This window comes from Pagrus major, chromosome 1 (genome assembly GCF_040436345.1).
Source record: "Pagrus major chromosome 1, Pma_NU_1.0".
NCBI classification, from domain to species: Eukaryota; Metazoa; Chordata; class Actinopteri; order Spariformes; family Sparidae; genus Pagrus; species Pagrus major.
This window is the reverse complement of record NC_133215.1, coordinates 4948556-4967812: the sequence shown is the minus strand read 5'-3', so window position 1 is coordinate 4967812 and position 19257 is coordinate 4948556. Positions and strand designations below refer to the sequence as shown.

The window sequence follows — 19257 nt, the reverse complement described above, 5'->3', positions numbered from 1 at the left end:
ACCAGAACTAACTTGGTGGAAAAGGGGAGATGTTAGACTTCACTGATGCTCTCCTGGCTGAATGTTAGCATATTGCTGCAGCCAGGTCCCAAAATCTAGTGGAAAGTCTGAAGAAGAGTCCAATGAGATGTTTGGGCGTCCACATACTTCCGATAATAACATGCTTTGGAGGACTTACAGCTGATTGATTGTCCACGTTGTTATTTAACGATGATCCGATGGTTTATCATCACATGTTTATTCCTTTAGTTTTTCTTACTCTGCTTTGTGCTGAAAAATCATCAGCGTAACAAACGACTCCCTCCTCCTCCCCACTGAGCTCCCCCTCTTTTTCATTATACGAGATTTGAATTGCATTTTTATATCTCATAAATATTTCATTGGTTTTGTTTCTTTTTTTTTTTTCTAATTTGGACCACAGAGGACGATCAGACTGTGGCTCAGACACGGATACAAAGACTGAGCTGCCTGTCTGCATGTAGATTTAGGAAATCTTGCGTCAGCCTTTTCATTTCACTCCACTTTTATTCATCACACGACTTGTGACCACTGAACCTCGTTAAATAATCATCGCTCGAGCTGAGCCAGTTTTTTTTATTAGATTCATTTCAATTATGAATGAATGTCATCTTCTCTGGCTGTTGCTTAACGGAGGTGAAATAAAAACTGAGCTTCTGGCTGCAGCGACACACAGGACGTGGTGCTTCTGTGCCCTTTAGTTCTATAGATTGTATATGTTATTAGGGTTTATGAGGCCAACACCTCCACAAAGCTCTAGTTTCTGATATCCACAGTGACTCATCAGTGTCACAAAACCAGTCAACATATAGAAAATGTAGACAAAGCTAGCTTCAGCTGTTTTTCTTCACAGATATATCTTTTGTGGTTTGTTTGATTTAACAAGAGGAGACACTACAGATTAAAACATTTGTTTTTTCATGCACTGGTTGGTTAGTTTAGAGATTTTGGGGATTTTCTGCTTAAAAAAAACCCCCAAAAAATCCACATCATGGGGTTTATTTTTGTTCAGATTTCTGCAAATTAGCGCAAATTGAATCAGATAACATCATTCAGATATAAGGTCTTCAACACGGGGTCTGCGACTCTTCGGGGGTCGTCAGAGTCACAGATGAAGGCCGCCAATTTATTGTTTGATATTATTTTGTAAGTTTAACTTTTTTTTAATTTACACAACATTGATGGTTGTTGTGACCTTACGGCTGAGTGGCATATCTCCATAACAGTGAACTACTCAGCTATTTATCGAAACACATGGGCCAGTTGTTTGTATTTGTGTCATGGACATTCTTGTGAGACATAATAGATTATTTTACAATTTATCGAGCGAGACTCTGACAATCACTACCCCCTCAGTAGCCACCAGAGAAACTGCAGACGGTGAAGCTAATGTGGCTAACATTAGCCATGCTACAGCTGCACAGACTCGTTATCAGGGGTCCCTCCTCCGTCTCTTTATCAACTAACAGGTCCTGAAAAATGATGAAGACCTTTGATTTGTTTATTTAAACATAAAATATAAAGAATACTACAAATAGTTAGTCTTAATTTAAGGAATCAACGAGGGCAGTTTCCTGGTGATATCTATTAATTTACTTATTTTTGCCACATTCATATTTTTTGTCTAAAAATGTTTGGAAGTGTACAATATATATATTTAAAGAGCTCAAAATGAGTTGTTTTTTCACACTCTGAGTCATAAATCTCCACTTCAGAGACACTTACACACACCAAACCTTACAGTTTTATTCCTGTGTATATTCAGAAGGTTTTTACCGAGTTGGTTTGATCATCATATATCATTCACAGTCTGATTTACACAACATGTTACTTTTTTTATGGCTGTTGAGTTTGATTATGGAGTAATAAAATGAGATATTTTGATTTTCCTCTGTAAAAAAAACCTGTGACTCTAATATAACAAAACACAATTAGACATGAATTTTGAACCTGGGTTTATCCAATGCTCAGATTTCTGCTCCGGTAATGTGTCCGAATGAGTGCATATTTAATTAGATAATGTGTCATTTGCATTACAAATGATTAAATTAATATATAATAATTGTCTTAATGTAAGTCATTCAGCTGTGGAAGTTTCATATCTATTATTTATTTTATTTTATTTTATTTACCATATTCACCTGTAGGGTCTGTTTTTTTTGTTTTTTTTTCACATTGGCAGCAGAAATGGGCTTTCTGAAGCACAAATGTCGGCAGAGTTGAGATGAAGAATGTCGTCAGTACTGAATATTTCCTTTCCCTCCTGGCTGCATGGATCTGAATGTAAATTTAAGGGTTTATTCGTTGGAGCTGATGAGTTTATGTTTTGAATGCAAATGAAGCCTTAATGGCGAATCCTCCTCCAGCATGATTTAATGCTTAAAAACAAAGCGCTTTGAGTTATAGCGTTAAATGTTTTTACTGAGCTTGACTTCTTTTTTTTTTTTTTTATTGCTGCAACTCTCAGCTGCTGCCCCACTTTCTGTATAACAGCAATACTGAAAAACACTTACTGCTATGTATGTTATTTATATGACCGGCCCTGCAGGTTGTGGAGGAGAGAGCATGAACAAAGAGATTTCTGTATTTTCCCCAGAGAAACAGCTGATTTCACTAATTATGGGATCCCTCCTCTGTGGCTCCTCCTGAGGTTTCTTCCATTTGTTCCCCTGATAAAAGGTTTTTTTTTTTTCAATCAGGAAGATTTTCTGTACTTGAATTGATGCTCCAGGGACAGAGGGTTTCGCTCACTGTACAGATTATAAGATTGATTTGATTTGATTAAAAAACAACATTATGGGGATTTTATCTCAGTTGCTGTTATCTTATTGGGATCACTAATTAGAAAAATCATAATTTACCTTCTCACTATTACAGCGTTACTATATAACTCATTTTGCAGGCTTGAGATTAAAAATGTGTTGCTTTCTAAATTCTTACAGGACTCACAACATTCAGATGAGCACCAAGAAAAGCTGAGTCTTGGTTTTGTGAATTAAAAGCAAAAACTTCAAGTCTATATCTATTCACTTCCGTGCAGATAGAAGACTGGTGAGGTTTCGTAGTCCACGAAACATTTCTGGAGCTTCACAGCACGAAGCGTCGCAGCATTCTGCTAAACAATTAGAAATAGTAGCTGGAGACTCGTTTCAAAAAGTCAAAACGCAACAAAAAAAAAGCTCCGTACAGCTCGCCCGGCGTGATCCACATCTGTGGAAGCCCAGAGATCAAAAATGTATTTGAAAAAATGTTAGTTTAATTTATATTATGTTAATTTAGTCCTGGTGCATCAGGCTGAGCCATTTTATGTATTTTTGTTGTTTTTATACATTTTTAAACAAGATGTTAAGCAGAATGCTGCAACACTGTTTTGCTGTGAAGCTCCAGAAATGTTTTGTGGACTTCGAAACTTTCATTCCACTTCTCATCAGCATGGCGGTGAGGAGATGATGAACTGTTCCTTTAATGCCTCAGTCAGCATTTACATTTTGGTTAATACAGAGAAACATCTCAAGAAATGTAAATGGAGTTCTGTTAATTCTCTCTCACTGATCCCGGTGGATCCGGTGGATCCGGTTGCAGCTGCCGGATGTCGTTGAGGTGAAACAGACTTCTTCAGAACCCAGAATCCTTCACTTCTGTCTGTGACTGTGTCCCTGAAGCTGCAGAGCTCCGGACCTTTTTGTGTTTGTCTGCACAGTGTTGAGGTGACGGGGCGGACGGGCGTGGCTCCATCCGACTACGTTTGCAGGATCACATTTGTGCCTCTGCAGCACAGACTAGGAGGAGGAGGAGGAGGAGGAGGAGAGAAGGGGAAATGCAGATAGAGGTCTGAAGTTTCAGGTCCAACCAGTACAGAGGGTGTTACTGGTGAAAACATAGTTTCACTGCTGCATCACTTGTAAAAACATAATTTTTGTGGGTCAGCTGCATGGAACAGAAGCATTTGTTTCATTATATGTTTCAGAGGTCTTTGTGGGCTTTACACACATCTCGCATAGTTCCTCTGGAAAAGATCAATCATCTCATTTAAAGATCCTAAATATTGGCAGTAAACATCCCTATGAGCAGCCTCTCCCAGCAGTGTTGGTCTTTAAACATGTTCATCGATCCACCGCAGGCTGAGGGGCGATGGAGAAAGAAGGAGGGGTGCACTCTCTCGCAGCTCATTGGCTAATGTACCAGGCGGAGGGGGATGGGGGGGGACATCCCTCCTGGGTGCAATACATCAGAACCTGCTGAGTCACTTTGCTGCATTGGAGCAGCGACCACAGCCAATCAGAATCATCCTTTGAGGTCAAAGACGGACAGTAACTGCTTCTGCTGCAGGATGTTTGTTGATCAGATTGTAGGTTTTTTTTCCTGCTGCTGATCCAAATCTGACGTTCGGTCATCAGTACGTGTTCTTAAAGAGTCTAACATCAGCGTTGTATTTTCACTTATTCTGCTTTTAGCCGATATAATCTCTGACTGCTGATTAGTGGACGTTTCTAATGTTTTTCAGCTCTGTTTTGCTTCATTTTGTGATGGAAAGTGGAAGAGAATGTGATACTTGTACAAATAGAAAGAAGCTGTGATGGTATTTTGCATCAAAATCTACAGAAATATAAAAAAGCTCCACAACGTTCTCAACTCCAACAGTGTCTGCTCTTCATTTCATAGTCTGTGTTTTTCTTACTGTCAACAAAACCCCTGAAAACCAAGAATGAAGTGATGCACTAAGAGATATTGTTACTCCAGTCCTGTACCTTAAGTATAGCTTAAGTATTTGTACTTTACTTGAGTGGTTTCATTTTTTGTTACCTTCTACTTTGCTACATGTCAGAGAGGACCATTTTTACTCCACTACATGGAAAAAAAACAAGATTTTTTTGAAAGCTTCAAACTGAATAATAATCCAGTGATGTAATATATATATGACACTCTGAAAGAGAGTTTTCTGCATGACGACTATTTTTAACGTTGACTATACACCTGCACTTTTACTGGAGCAGGATTTTTAAAAGCAGGACCTCTACTTGTAATAGAGTATTTTTTGCTACTTTTACCTGAAGATCCTCTCGAGACATGTTTTACGATATGTAAGGATACTCTGCTTTAAATAATAATTTATATCCGATGTTTTTTTCCTCGAAAAATGTCCAGTTACCTCATTAAAATTCATTAAATTACAATGAAGTACCTATAAAGATGCAAACATTGTTCATTTCGGAGGTGAAGAGATCGAAGACGGAGGAAATTAAGGTACAGTGACCGAGCGAGAGGCAAGAGACAAGAGTAGAGCTCAGACTGACTTGTCTACCGTGTCTGGCTGTTTTAGGAAAGGTCTACTTTAAAATGAAACTTTTTAAAAATATTTGCATCTTCAGTGGAAACCAACTGGTTTGTGGCTGAGAGCCAGTGACATTGTAGTGAAATCAGAAAGTACTACGAGACGCATAAAAACAATTACAGAGACAAAATGAACATCCAGATATAAACTATTCCTTTACACATGTATATACAGTATATACGCTTCAGAAACTGAAGCTAGGTACTAGGAAGTGTTTTGTGGGGAAGAAACAGGCAGAAAGCAAAGATTTGGTTTGTGTGGTGTATAATTTATTTCAGTATGAACACACATACTGCTAAGTGCCATTACAAACAACACCACACAATGGGAGTGGAGTTCTGTGCAGGCTCTGAGGTCTGATCAGAGTGGCTCATTACAACAACCAGCTTTTTAACGGAGGCGTTCTGTAACAGATAAGGACACTGCGGGGTGGAAAAGAAAAAGAAACGACAAAGAGGAGAGGTGGTTTTTGTTCAATGATGGCACAAAGTCGCTTTGTGAACTCACATTATGGAGCTTCTACGTAGCTGCACTCGTCTGACAAGGCAAAACCAAACAACGTCAGGCACACGCGTTACACCTTTAAGTGACCTTTCAGCCCAGTCACATGACAAGAGACAATAACCGCTGGACTCGCAATGCCCGACTTTACAATTACACATAAGTCCTGATGAGATGATTGTGCCTTTTTGCTGTCTCACAACAAATCATTAAAATCAAAACGTTGAGCGGTTTGTTGCTTCATATATAGATCGATACAGATTACAGAAGTCATTAGTTATTGTACTTGTTAAGTATGACGGCTGTTAAAAGCAGGAAATAGTAGAACCTTTAACAGTGATTACATCTATTTACATTTACAGCATTTTGTTCAATAGTACAGACACATCATATGTAATCCTTCGAGGTGATATAAATTATTACAGGGCAAACAAAAATCCGAGTGGACGTTTGTGAGCAGAAATGATTTGAACAGCACAAAAAGCAGACGACCTGCACATGAAGGGACGTGAAGATATTTCAACTTCTACACATGAACATATGAAGCTCTGCTGACAGTGAGACCTGACTGACTGTGTGCGTTCAAGTGTCGTGATAAAATCATTGCACCTCCCAAAGGCTTATACCTTCATGTGAGAACAGAAAAAAGTCTGACCATTGGTTCAACTGCAAAATCCCTGCTGCAGTTTAACCAATCAGAGGTCAGGATAAGCAGGGGGAGAGGGGTACGAGGGCACACGTGTGACGGTACTTCCTGTGGCGTACAGGAGGCAGGAAGTGGGCGGACAGAAACAGCAGCCTTTACTGGACCTTGGTGACGGTCTCGTGGATGGACTGAGCGACGTAGTCGATGTTCTTGGAGGTCAGACCGCACATGTTGATGCGACCGCTGGCCATCAGGTACACGTGCCTCTCTTTGATCATGTACTCCACCTGTTTGGCTGCAGGACACATGACAACACAGTGACGGTCACAATGTGTAGAAGAAGAGCTGATGGTGTCTTCTAGACAGAGAAATCTACACTCATGATTCTCTTACTCGCTTTTTTATGGACCTTTAGAGTAAACTCCATTCACTGATGAAGACCACAAGATGAGATAGTATGGGTGGGCATAGGGTTGCAGTGGTATGCCAGTTTCAGTACGGTATAACGTGGTATGAAAACTGACAGTTCATTAATTTCTTTTCAGGACAATATTTTAGTGAAATTGTTCAACCAAGAAAAAAAAAACCCTGTTTGTTTTCATCCTTTTAACGGTCATGTGACTGACGGTCACCGGACAACCTACAATATACTTTACGTTTATTTTTCTCTGAGATGAAGAAAATAACTCGGTGCTCAGACAGTTTCATCTCAAAAACCCTGCACCCGTTCACCATCTTGGACAGCGATGGAGCTAACGGTGCAGCAGAGAGGCTGCTCTCCACTGCTGGATACATGACAACACCTTGTTATTCTCTAACAGGCAGGAGACTATCAAATATGCTTTCAAATCACAAACCGAAGACTCGTAATCGTCCCTACACGATAGAACTGCGTTCATCTCCAGCTTTGCAGTCTGAGCTTGAAGATAAAAGCTCCTGAAAAAGCTGCAAATGAACCTAAAACTAAAACTACAAACCCTCAAGATCAAGAATCAACTCTCACACTCAAGTTGGGTCTTATTTTTCTACTGATAAAAATAACATTGTACTCGCTAAATTCATACTGACATCTTAAAACAAGAGGGATGTCAACAAAAAGAAAATGGAAGAGGAAAAGTACAAAAGTTACCTTTTTTTTTATTTGTTGGACAAACTGACTTGGGTAATAATTTGATCACCATGATCCCAGATCTCAAGTTTGACTTTGGTGTTGGATAACTGATAAACCACAGTGATCCTCTAAAGGTCCAAAGTTACCGTTTTATTTTTTAAAGGTGCTTCTGTCAACTTAATCCTTTACCTAGCTGTCAAATATTAACAGACATATCAATATTCTACATGAAGACAGTCATGTACACAGTCCCTGATATTCTCAGTATTCATGTCATGCCAACAGCTGGGTGTGCGTGTTTTCCACTCACGGTTCAGGCCGGTGAAGCTGAACATGCCGATTTGCTGGGTGATGTGGTCCCAGGTCCCCGGGGTGCCCAGACCCTGCAGCTTGGCCTTCAGCTGATCCCTCATCAGCAGGACACGGTCTGCCATGGTCTTCACGTTACCCTTCCTACAGAGAGGAGGAGAGAAGGGGGAGAAGGGAGTGAGACGAGTGAGAAAGACACCGGACAGGAAGTGAGACAAACAAAGAAAGCGGTGTCTGAAGTCACTGAGATAAATTCAATTCATTCAGTTTGTTCACAACTTGTAAAAGACATATTGACGAAGACATCGCTGCATTTAATATCAAAGTGAATGTTTTAATATCAAAGTGAAAGGTCGCTCTCGTTTCAACACATCAGCTGAAGGTGCAGACGTGTGTCAGCTGACACCGACAGCAGCTCTGTGATTGGTGGACAGTTTGGGAGCGTACCATTCGGCAAAGAGCTCGGGGCAGTTGAGGGTCTTGCTGACGATGCGCGCTCCCTGAGACGGCGGGTTGGACCAAGTAGTCCTGACAATCTTCTCCATCTGGGACAGGATGCGGGTCAGGTTCTCGTTGTCCTGGGCAACAATGGTCAGGTTGCCAACCCTCTCATCTGATAACAGCAGCAGAGAAAAAGAGGGACTGTTTTTATAAAGTCATGTTTCTATAAAACAATGTACATATATTTGGCATGTAAATGTTTTGAGTTTTTTTACCACCTGTTCTGCACTAAAGGAAAACATGTGTCTGTATCATTTCTACTCACTGTAGAGGCCAAAGTTTTTGGAGAAGGACTGAGCCACAAACAGCTCAAAGCCCTCGGAGACAAAGTAGCGGATGGCCCAGGCGTCTTTATCCAGACTGCCAGAGGCGAACCCCTGGTAGGCCGAGTCAAAGAACACAAACAAGTTCCTCCTCTAGAGACAAAACCACAAAGAGAAGAAGAGAAAACACCCTGAGAGCACAGTCTGATTTAAAAACACACATCACCCCTGAGCAGAAATGAATGAAAACATGTTGATTAAAGAATAAATCTCCTTAAATAGAAGTGAAAATAGTCACAGCAGAAAAGCAATAACAAGAAGAAGACATATTAGGATTTAACAAAGCAGATTAGCATGTTTTGACTTGTGCCACATGTAATGAAAAAGCCTGAAACCTTACCTTCATGATCTCTGCGATCTTCTTCCACTCCTCCTGGTTCGGGTCGGTGCCGGTGGGGTTGTGTGCGCAGGCGTGGAGGACGAAGATGGAGTGCTCTGGAGCTTTCTGTTGAGAAAAGGAAGAGTCGTTGACCCGCATGAGTCCGAGCAGTGTTTTATGTCTTTGTCCTGCTGCTCTAATGGACTTCCTTTAATACCGTGACAAACATCATGCATGTGTGCTTCACTGTGACATGAGAGGCGAACAGGATCAGACACAACTGAAGCCACATGTGAGAACAGAGAGAGAGTTACATGTCTGGTCAAGAGTCTGTTAAATCCACTCCTACAGCTTATTTCTTATCAGCTACCATTTCTTTGAACAGATTTACAGACTTGAAAAGACTAAAAGTACCAATTTTCTACCACTCTTACTTTATTTAGTGTCACAGAACATCTACAGCTGTTAAAAGATGACCCGTTACCCAGCTTCTTATGAGCTGAGCCAACTGTGAATAATTAAATGATATAACTTTTTGTTGAGTCATCGGGCTTGAAACCTGCTGACAACGAGCAGCCGTTCACTCATCATACAGTCATCTTCCACCACATGAGCTCTGGTTCCTGAAACAGCTACGTTTAGGATTCTTTAAAGCCAGTGTCATCCGTCCTCACCTCCAGGTCGTCCAAGAGCCCGGTGAGGTCCAGGCCCCGTTTAGCAGCATCCCAGTAGTGGTAGGGCCGGATGTCTTTGAAGCCAGCATCAGCAAACACACTGTTGTGGTTCTCTGGGAGGAAGAAGAACAAACAGCAGATGTTTAAAACCTCAAATCAACTGTGAAACTGACTGTGACTCTTATTACAACCATCCACGTCACTGTAAATTCTCAATCAATAAGTTCAAAGACATTTTAGGAAATCTAGAGCACTACAGCTGTCTACTGACCCCAGGTGGGAGCTGAGACGTAGACGGGCGTGGCTGTGTTGTTGACGCCGTTGTACCAGCGTCTCAGGAACTCTGCACCGATCCTCAACGCACCTGTCCCCCCCAGAGCCTGGACCCCTCCCACCTGAGAGAGAAGACAGCAGAGGAATAAAGAGATCTGGTCAAAAGCCTCGTCAAAGGTTATTATTAAGCATAGTTAGAATATAGTTAGAATGTACCTGTACAGCCTCATGTCACCATCGATATCTGAATAAAAACATTGACGAGGTGTGTGCGAGTGTTTAATGTGTGTGTGTGTGTGTGTGTGTGTGTGTGTGTGTGTGTGTGTGTGTGTGTGTGTGTCTCACCCTGTTCTCCTGGATGGCGGCGCTGTCGTCTCCCAGGGCGACCTTGGAGGAGGCGGAGCGGAACTCCGGCAGCCCGAGGATTGGCAGGTACTCGTGGTTCAGGCTGTCGTCCTCCACGATCAGCCGCTCCACCTTCTTCACCACCGGCAGCACCCAGGGCAGGCAGTCATCGGTACGGTAAGCTGGAGGGGACACAAAGCCACAACTGCACTTTAACAACAAGCCACGAAAGGAATGCAGAAAAACGTTTTTCTGCAACTTCCATACAATTCTTTCAAAGTATGCAGGTTTTATGTGATAATGACAACAAGCTTGCAGTCTGAAATAATAAGATTAGAGAGAGACACAGTGAGCGAGTCGAGTCTGTGTGATAGAAAAAAAATATCACTACTAATTCATTTAATGTAATGTCACACGCCCTGCGAAGGTCACCCCTCGCAGCAAGACTTAACTACATATGTGTGTCCTTGTGAGTGTGTGTCGCACATATTTGACTCCTTAAGAACTCAAGCTCCCCCGTATTGTATGTCGGCCTGTGCAGAGCTGTATCAAATATCAGGCCTTCACCACAGCTGTACAGTCAGTGTAGGGGAGACGCACTTAAAAAGGTCAAAGACGGAGGCTGATGGTTTTGGATCCGTGGATCACCTGGATGAATATACATATACATAAAGCTGTGGCTCGTGGCTGCATTACACGAGTGAGACTTTCGAGGTATTTTTTTTTCCTCCACTGTTGATTATTTCCACGCCAAACTGGTTTGGTGCACGCAGATATGTTTTGGCAACGAGGTGCAAAAGTGCAGCTCCGAGTTAGAAAGGGCAGTTAGATCACTAGAGCAACAAGTGCTTTTGTTAACATATGAGACATTACATGAAACATAACTACAAAAAGTGAAGGATGACATGACATTAAAGTCCAAAATGTATTCTAATTATGGTCCTTGTTGTTCAGAGAGGACAGATACATGAGTCCAAGTGCGCAGGTGATCATACGATACCAGCAAACGATACTGATACCGTGAAAAATATACATTTTCAATACCGTGTGAGAAAACTGACACAACATGGAGAGAATTACATTTTAGATCATTATTAAAAGATAAGTATAACAAGGCAATAACATGATACAACTACTGTTAACATTAAATATCATACTGATTTAGAAACGTTATCCAAGTAATACAAGTATCCATGTTAGTATTAAACCACAGCAAGTCCAATTAGCGCACTGTAGTTTTGTACTGCACTGAGTTGAAGCTGTGCAGCCTCCCGAGGTAAACACACAGAGCTGTCATGCCACATCACCAGCAGCAATGACTGTTTCTCAGGTAAGCTTAATTAAAGATGACTGTGATCTTATTCAGCTGTCAACAAGTGCACAATGATCTGAAAAGTAGCAGAACTTGCTAGGTTAGCTTGTTGAATAACCAGCCTGTTAATTTAAGATGTTACCAAACCAGTCCTAGTCTTTATACTCCTGCTGGGGCTTTAAAATGACAGGATGATGCATGTCACCATTTAGGAGGTAAGCGAGGTCATGATGGAGAATGATGCGTTCAAGGACACAAGTATAAACGAGGCACCTGCTGTGTATTTTAGGCTAACTCGTGATAAACACTCTGTAGTGTCTTTAACTGAGAAGCGCTTGCTGGATGAATAATGAATAGTTTCCCAAAAAAAATGCCTTTATTTCCGTATGAGAGATGTGGCAGCAGTTGTGTTTATATTGAGCTGACAGGAGAAGCTAGCTGTCAACATGAAGTGAAGCTAGCTCCTGCTCCGGCTCGTTAGCTTCACCGCTAGCTCATAGCGAAGGTCAAATCAAACAGCGGCTAATATTTAATAGCATGATAAGGCCAGAAACCAGGCCGAGGAGGCCACTTAAAGCTAACGAGCTAAATGAAGCTAACAGGCACACCCGGCGGCAGCTGCGTTCGCGGGGCTGACACACTGCCAGCGAGCTAACTTAGCTTTAGCATTAGCATTAGCATTAGCATTAGCAGGCAGCGACCATCTCTTACCTCCAACTCCCAGATTCACCTTCTGCGGGTGTCCGTCCTCTCTGAAGTCGGCGGTCAGCTTGAAGACCGCCACCGGAGGGGCCTGCGGGACATCGCTGAATATGGACATGGCTCAGGGTCAAGCGGATGATCCCGGTGCAGGAGGAGGAGGAGACGGGGAGAGGGTGCTTCCAGAGACGGGCAGAGAGCGAGAGACGGGCCGGGTTCACCTTCAGCGGGCTGCTGGTTCAGGACACACAGAGCCAGGCGTCGCACCCCGCAGCCAATAGGAAGGCGCGTAACACTGACGTAGCACAGAAGTAGCCAATGAGAGCACAGTAATGGAAATAATAGTTTATTCTGTTTGTTTTTATTTTTGTTTTATTCATTTATTCATTAATTTATAATAATATAGATTTGATCATTGGTCTTGTTTTATTTTATTTTTTCTTTTAAGTACATTAATTTAATTTTTTAATGTATTATAGTTACTAATAATTCAATACAAATAAACAAGTTACAGTCAAACCACTCACAGTGTTGTAAGTGCACATACTGACTGGCAGACCACAGTATGTGCGCTCACAACACTGTGTCTCAGGTAGAGTGGTCAGCAACACCGGTGGCCCCACAGGGGACTGTCCTCTCTCCCCTCCTCTTCGCCCTCTGCACCACGGACTTCAGCTACTGCACAGAGACCTGTCATCTCCACAAGTTCTCGGATGACTCAGCAATAGTTGGATGTATCAGTGAAGGTGCTGAGGATGAGAACAGGACATGTGGACCTGAGGAGGACCAAGGTGCCGTTGACCCCTGTTTCCATCCAGGGGGTAAGTGTGGACACTGTGGAGGATTACAAGTATCTGGGGGTCCACATAGATAATAAACTGGACTTGGTGAAGAACACTAACGCCCTCTACAGGAAGGGACAGAGTCGTCTCTATTTTCTGAGACGGCTGAGGTCCTTCAACATCTGCAGGACTATGCTCAGGATGTGTTATGAGTCTGTGGTGGCCAGTGCTATCCTCTATGCTGTTGTGTGCAAAAAGACTGAACAGACTGATCCGCAAGGCCACAAACTGTTTAATTCCTCACTCTGAGTGTGGCATTATTGCTCTGTATATATGTACATTTCTTGTATTTTTGTTTTGTTTTTGTTGATATTGATATTATTACTATTATTATTATTATTATTATTATTATTATTTCTGCATATTCTGAACTTTGAATGGGAGCAGCTGTAACACAAACAAATTCCCCTAGGGGATAATAAAGTATTTCTGATTCTGATTCTGATACAACATGTCTAAGTAAAGTATTATAAGCTCAATTTACCCAAAGTGTGAAAAGTTATAGCACTTATTCTGCAGAAAAATGCTTCCTGTCAGTTTTTTACTGTTATATGTGGGTTTTTACTGCTGCATTAATGTGTATGTTTCATTTTACTGCTGTGAATCTAACTATTTTATAAATAGTTAGTTAGCAAAAGTATATGAAAAATGAAAAATCATTATCTGAAAAGTAACCTCTAACTTAAGCTGTCATACAAATACGAATGCCTTTAGTAGGATGACATAATTCACAAATGTTCCTAAAAATGCACACTATGTAAACGAGAGTACAGGTTTCAAACACTGTGAGGGTCATAATGAAAGATATTATAATAACAACCCAGTCGCTCTTTCTACGTCTGGTATCTTTGCTTTCCATAAACAGGGGTGATAAGCAGTGAGTGGTTCAGATAAGTCGAGTGGGACATCGATGAGTATCTGAAGACATGCAGGCAGAGTCTGCGATCTGCCACAAGAGGTCAGTGTGAGCGAGCAGAGGAATGTGCAGAGTCAGGATGACTGTAGTCTAAACATGCTTCATCAACATGACTTTCAAAAAGACACAGTTCACCATAAAGTCATAGTTTACTAGAGGAGGCTGCTGTGACACCAGCTTACTTTCTATTTACTCTCTTTTTAGTTTATTTCTATTTCATGGTGTTTTATTAGTCTTTATTTCAGTCTATATTTATACTGGTGGCCTTATTTGGATCACTTTGTGACATCTTGCTCTTAAAAGGTGCCTCATAAATTCATAAATTCTAATAAATATATTACTTCTTGCTTCTTTACGCTTTACTTTCAGTTAATGTGCTGGAGTACTCCCTGCCACATGTTATATAGTAGGAGTTTACAGTTACATCATATTATTTATCTCCTAGTTCATTCCTTGTATTTCCCTTCGTCTGTCTCATCAGAAAAAAATGAGAATTATTTACTTGCAGTGAGTGAATTTTATAAAAACACAATGTAAGAAAACGCCCTGTGTTCAATACTAACCTGCAAAAGTACTGTTAGTTAAACAGATGTACATAAAGGATTAAAAGCAGATTTATGCTCCATTCAGCATGATATATAACTGTATACTATAATATATTGTATTAGTGGATTATTCTTCTTGATGGACATTTTTAACATTTTAATGTTGAAGCTGGTCGACATACTGTTGGGCATTTAAATCATGTTTCATAAACGTATGATATGTTTAATGGATAATTAGTCTGTAAAGTAACTGCAGCTGCCAGATGAACGTAGTGGAGACTAAGAGTACGATACGCTTCTGTACTATTAGGATGTATAAATAAGCATATAATGAAAATATGAGGTAAAGCACGTGCACTCGAATGGTTCTGCCACAACACACACACACACACACACACACACACACACACACACACACACACACACAGGCAGCACGTGTGGACTCTGTAGGTGGTTAATGATTCTCCTCCATCTCTATACTGTGAGGAAACTTTGTACAAACATCCAGGTGTGTTTGCCTCTTCTCTCTCTCTCTCTCTCTCTCTTCCTCCCTCCCTCCCTCCCTCTCTCTCTCTCCCTCTCTCTCTCTCTCTCTCTCGCTCGCCCCTGTGTTTGATCTGAAGTGTTTGATGAATAGCCTCAGCTTCACTTCTGTATAGCCTCCACTTCCAGCCCTCCTGTAGCTAAAGTAGCATGTTTTCGTGTCAGTGAAGTGTGACGCTCTCTCTCTCTCTCTCTCTCACACACACACACACTGTACTTCACACATCACACAGTCCTCCCGCCTCTCACTCAGTCACTGCCAGAGATGACGAGGCCTCCTCCTCTCCTCCACTCTTTCCTTCTTCCTTTCCCTCTCCAGAAACACTCCGCTGAACCGTCAACAGTGTTGAATTTCAAAGGGGCGAGGGGGCTAATGCTCCTGGACGAAGCTGATTGAGTCAATTTGTCGACATGATGGACGTTTTGTGGCCTCGGCTCCTGCTCTCCTGCTGACTGCAGGCTACAGAGGCTTTTCAGGTATTTTTCAGGACAGTATATAAAAAAAGAGAGACGTTTTACTGCTCGGTGAGCGGCGGAGGGGAACCAAACCTACAGATGGTTTGAAATTGCCAAATGCATTTACAATGAACCTACTGGGAAGGTGTATGATGTTAACATGAATCCAGGGATTACTACCTTGTACACTTGAAATATGCACATCTTTGCACAACCTCATCTTTATCATATGCAGAACATTATATCTTACATAGAAAACAACAATTTCACATAGAGGCGCATGTTGTTTTGGGACATTTCAAAGATCGAGTTTTACTTCTTTGAATTACATGTTACATGCTACATGTTTTCAATGTAGCTGCTAAGCTAAAAGCGTTAGCATGCAGCCAGGAATCTCGGGGCTTCTAGAGACCTCGATCACACTGGAGGAGCTGCATGGAGACATTATATGTTTTATTTTTCATTTATTTTTCTTTTATTTATTTGTTTTCAAACCAGTCCCCAGCTACTTCAGTTGTTTAGGAGATTGCTTCCAGTAAACAACACAAGCACCTCATAATTTCACTTGAATTACTTGTTACTGTACTGAAGGTATCCTCGATAAATAGCAGCTACTATGTTCAGACGAGGGCTTGAAGATTGTTTCTATTTTTTCATTCTTACTTTATCGACAGTGTGGTTCTTTCTTGTGACAAATGTACGTAAGTCGCTTTGGACAAAAGCGCCAGCTAAATGCCCTAAATGTAAATGTCCTTTCCACTTCTGCTCAACACGTTAATATGATGATGAGACTCGAATCCACAACCTCATATTATGTAAAGATAAAAAAAGAAAGAACGTCTGACTGATCTGCAGTAATGACTGAAACTAAAATTTGGATTTTCTCACAAATTGTTAACAACTGAAACTTATTGCATGTTAAACTGTGGAGACGGAGAAGCAGCTGCAAGAGTGAGAAGAGCAAACAACACGACTAACTCCTGAGCTACTGTGTCGTCCAAGAACGAGCCCCACAGAGCGAAGTAAAGTCCTCTCATCCAAACACCTGCTTCCTCCCACCGCCTGCAAATTCCTACACAACAATTTACAAGGCAGAAATCACGCCCCTAATTCATGAATCTGTTTGCGGACACAGCGAGCTATTTAAGAAGGAGGAGCTGAACATTTTGATATATATGTGACTGTGACAATTTCCCACTGTCCACTGGATGCAAAACCCACACTGAGGAGGAAATGATAATAATAATTAGTGAGAAGTGATAGTCAGATAATCTGATTTCCTCCAGCTGGAAAAACAAAAGCTGCTGCGGCTGCTTGTTCTCAGTCAACACCCGTTATCCTGCACCAAGGCCCTCTGAGTGTGTGTGTGTGTGTGTGTGTGTCCGTGTGTGTGTGTGTCCGTGTGTGTGTGTGTGTGTGTGTCACAAGGGCATATAGGGGGCAAAGCACCTGCATAGTGACTTTCATACTGTTCCCACCACCCCAACACACACACACACACACACACACACACACTCACACACACACACACACACACACACACACACTCCCTCCAAAACTTTCTTTCATGCTTCAGATGTTTTCATTCCTCTCCGTGTGTGTGTGTGTGTGTGTGTGTATGGACATGTATTACTGACGTTGTATGGACATACATCAGTTTACACCGCCACATTGTGGGGACCCATTTTCTTTATGGGGACAAAACGCGTGTCCCCTCAACAGTTATGTGTCTTCAGTGTTTTTCAGTCCAAGCTGATAAAGAGACAGAGCAGGACCCTCTACTACACAGACTGCTTTAAAATCTTATATATCAAACTGGGCCAACAATAACAGTTAAGGTAGCCCATACTGTCATGTAACAGCAAAGATTTGGACTCAAGTCGCTGTTTTGATGACTTGACAGAACAGAAATGACTTGAGACTCGACCTGGACCGGGAAGTTAAAGACTCAGAACTTGACTTGAGACATGATAACTTGAATGACTTGTCCGTGTCCATTAGATGTTTTAAGTTACGGGTCCATTTTGTGAGAAAGTTGATTTTTGAGTCTCATTCCCGACTCATCAAATACTGATGCTTTGCGATTGTTGGTCGGATCGGCCGCCGTCCGGAAGCATCAGGATCTGTGGAGTTGAGAGTGAGACTCAAAAATCAATTTTCTTATAAAGTGAACCTTTAAGTTATGCTTTTGAACATAAATTTAGCAATAATATCGCAGGTACTGATGCTTCTTCTTTTCTCTTTATAAAGATTGAATCTTCAGGAGAGAGAAGGGACTTGAATTGCTCGAGACTTGCCCCAGAAAAAACTTGGACCAAAGGACTTGAGCCTCATAAACAAGTCAGCAGCAACTGTAGCATGGCTAATGTTAGCCATATTAGCTTCACCCTCAATCCGCAAATTCTCCTGTGAGTTTGAGGTGGTACATTTACATTTAGGGCTACTGTAAGTCCAAAGCCAGCGACCTTCCGATAACGCCCTCTTGCATGATAAGTTACAAAAAAAAATCCATTGTGGCTCACAACAATGTCTGTATACTTAACATAAAACAGCTAATGTACTAATATAACTAAACAATAGTTAGCTCATAGGCTCACCATTCTAGATAGGTGCCACACACATTTAGCATAAGGTTAGGTTAGCTTGCTCACATGATTACACGAAGAAGCATGAATATCATCAGCATTGTGTAAATTAAATGTTTTATATTTTGTTTTGTTTTGTTTTTTTATACAAGTTTGGACATTTGGATTCATGTTAAAATGTTTTTAGTCCAAAACGTGATTAATTACATTTTAGTGTAAAGCTTTGGTTTCAGGTTATGGTGAGGTTAGTTAGGGAAAGAAAAATGTTTTATTCTTATAAAATGAATGGTAGGGGAGTTAGTTATGTAGTGGTTATGGTAAGTCTCCAGGAAATGACTAAAGGTCCATGTAATGTCCTCAAAAGTGGTGAAAACATGTGTGTGTGTCTCATGTATGGAACATTAAAGGAGGGATCCAGTGTGTCCTTTCATGTGCGTCCACCAACTGTACGTCTGCACTAAGCCATGAGCCTGTGGAGACCATTCAGCGCCTATAGGGGAGGTCTGGGCATGAGGGGGGGAGGGGGTCAGGGGGAAGCATTGTCAGGTCAGTAATTATCAGATTTGTCGAGGCCCCAGCAGGAGCAGGACACACACACACACACACACACACACACACACCTTAGCCAGCCCCGGGCACAGCCGAGGCGAGGCTGAGAGAGAAGAGCCGTCAGTGGGACGAGTTGACAGGCCGACCCCCTTGGGGGAGACGATAGCCAGCGCTGCTCTGACAGCTGCTTAGCGGGAGATTCTGCCTGCTCAGGCTCAGAAACACACATACAAACACACACTCTAACAAGCTCTGACACACACACACACACACACAAGGAAACACGCAGGAATGTTTTTACACATCTCGATATCAATTCATTCTTCATGAGGAGAGGAGAATGAAACATGATGGTGTTGAGAAAAAAAAGTCCTCTGAAGGTAAAGCACATCATAATGTGACCTGCAATTAAGATCATAGCAACTGTTCCAGCACTGCAGTACAGTAAAGCGAAGTTA

General features: G+C 41.6%; 1 protein-coding gene across 1 annotated transcript; it reads right to left on the bottom strand.

Annotated features, from left to right (window-relative positions):
* Window positions 1-5597: 5597 nt before the first annotated feature.
* On the bottom strand, window positions 5598-12604 carry LOC140993543 (aspartate aminotransferase, cytoplasmic-like). The gene is made up of 9 exons (XM_073463021.1): window positions 12376-12604; window positions 10353-10534; window positions 10006-10129; window positions 9735-9847; window positions 9082-9186; window positions 8684-8834; window positions 8365-8530; window positions 7919-8061; window positions 5598-6792 (listed from the first exon to the last, which is right to left on the bottom strand). Exons 1-9 carry the CDS (start codon window positions 12482-12484, stop codon window positions 6653-6655), a joined length of 1233 nt encoding a protein of 410 aa, XP_073319122.1. The 5' UTR covers window positions 12485-12604; the 3' UTR covers window positions 5598-6652.
* Between the last annotated feature and the right edge of the window lie 6653 nt (window positions 12605-19257).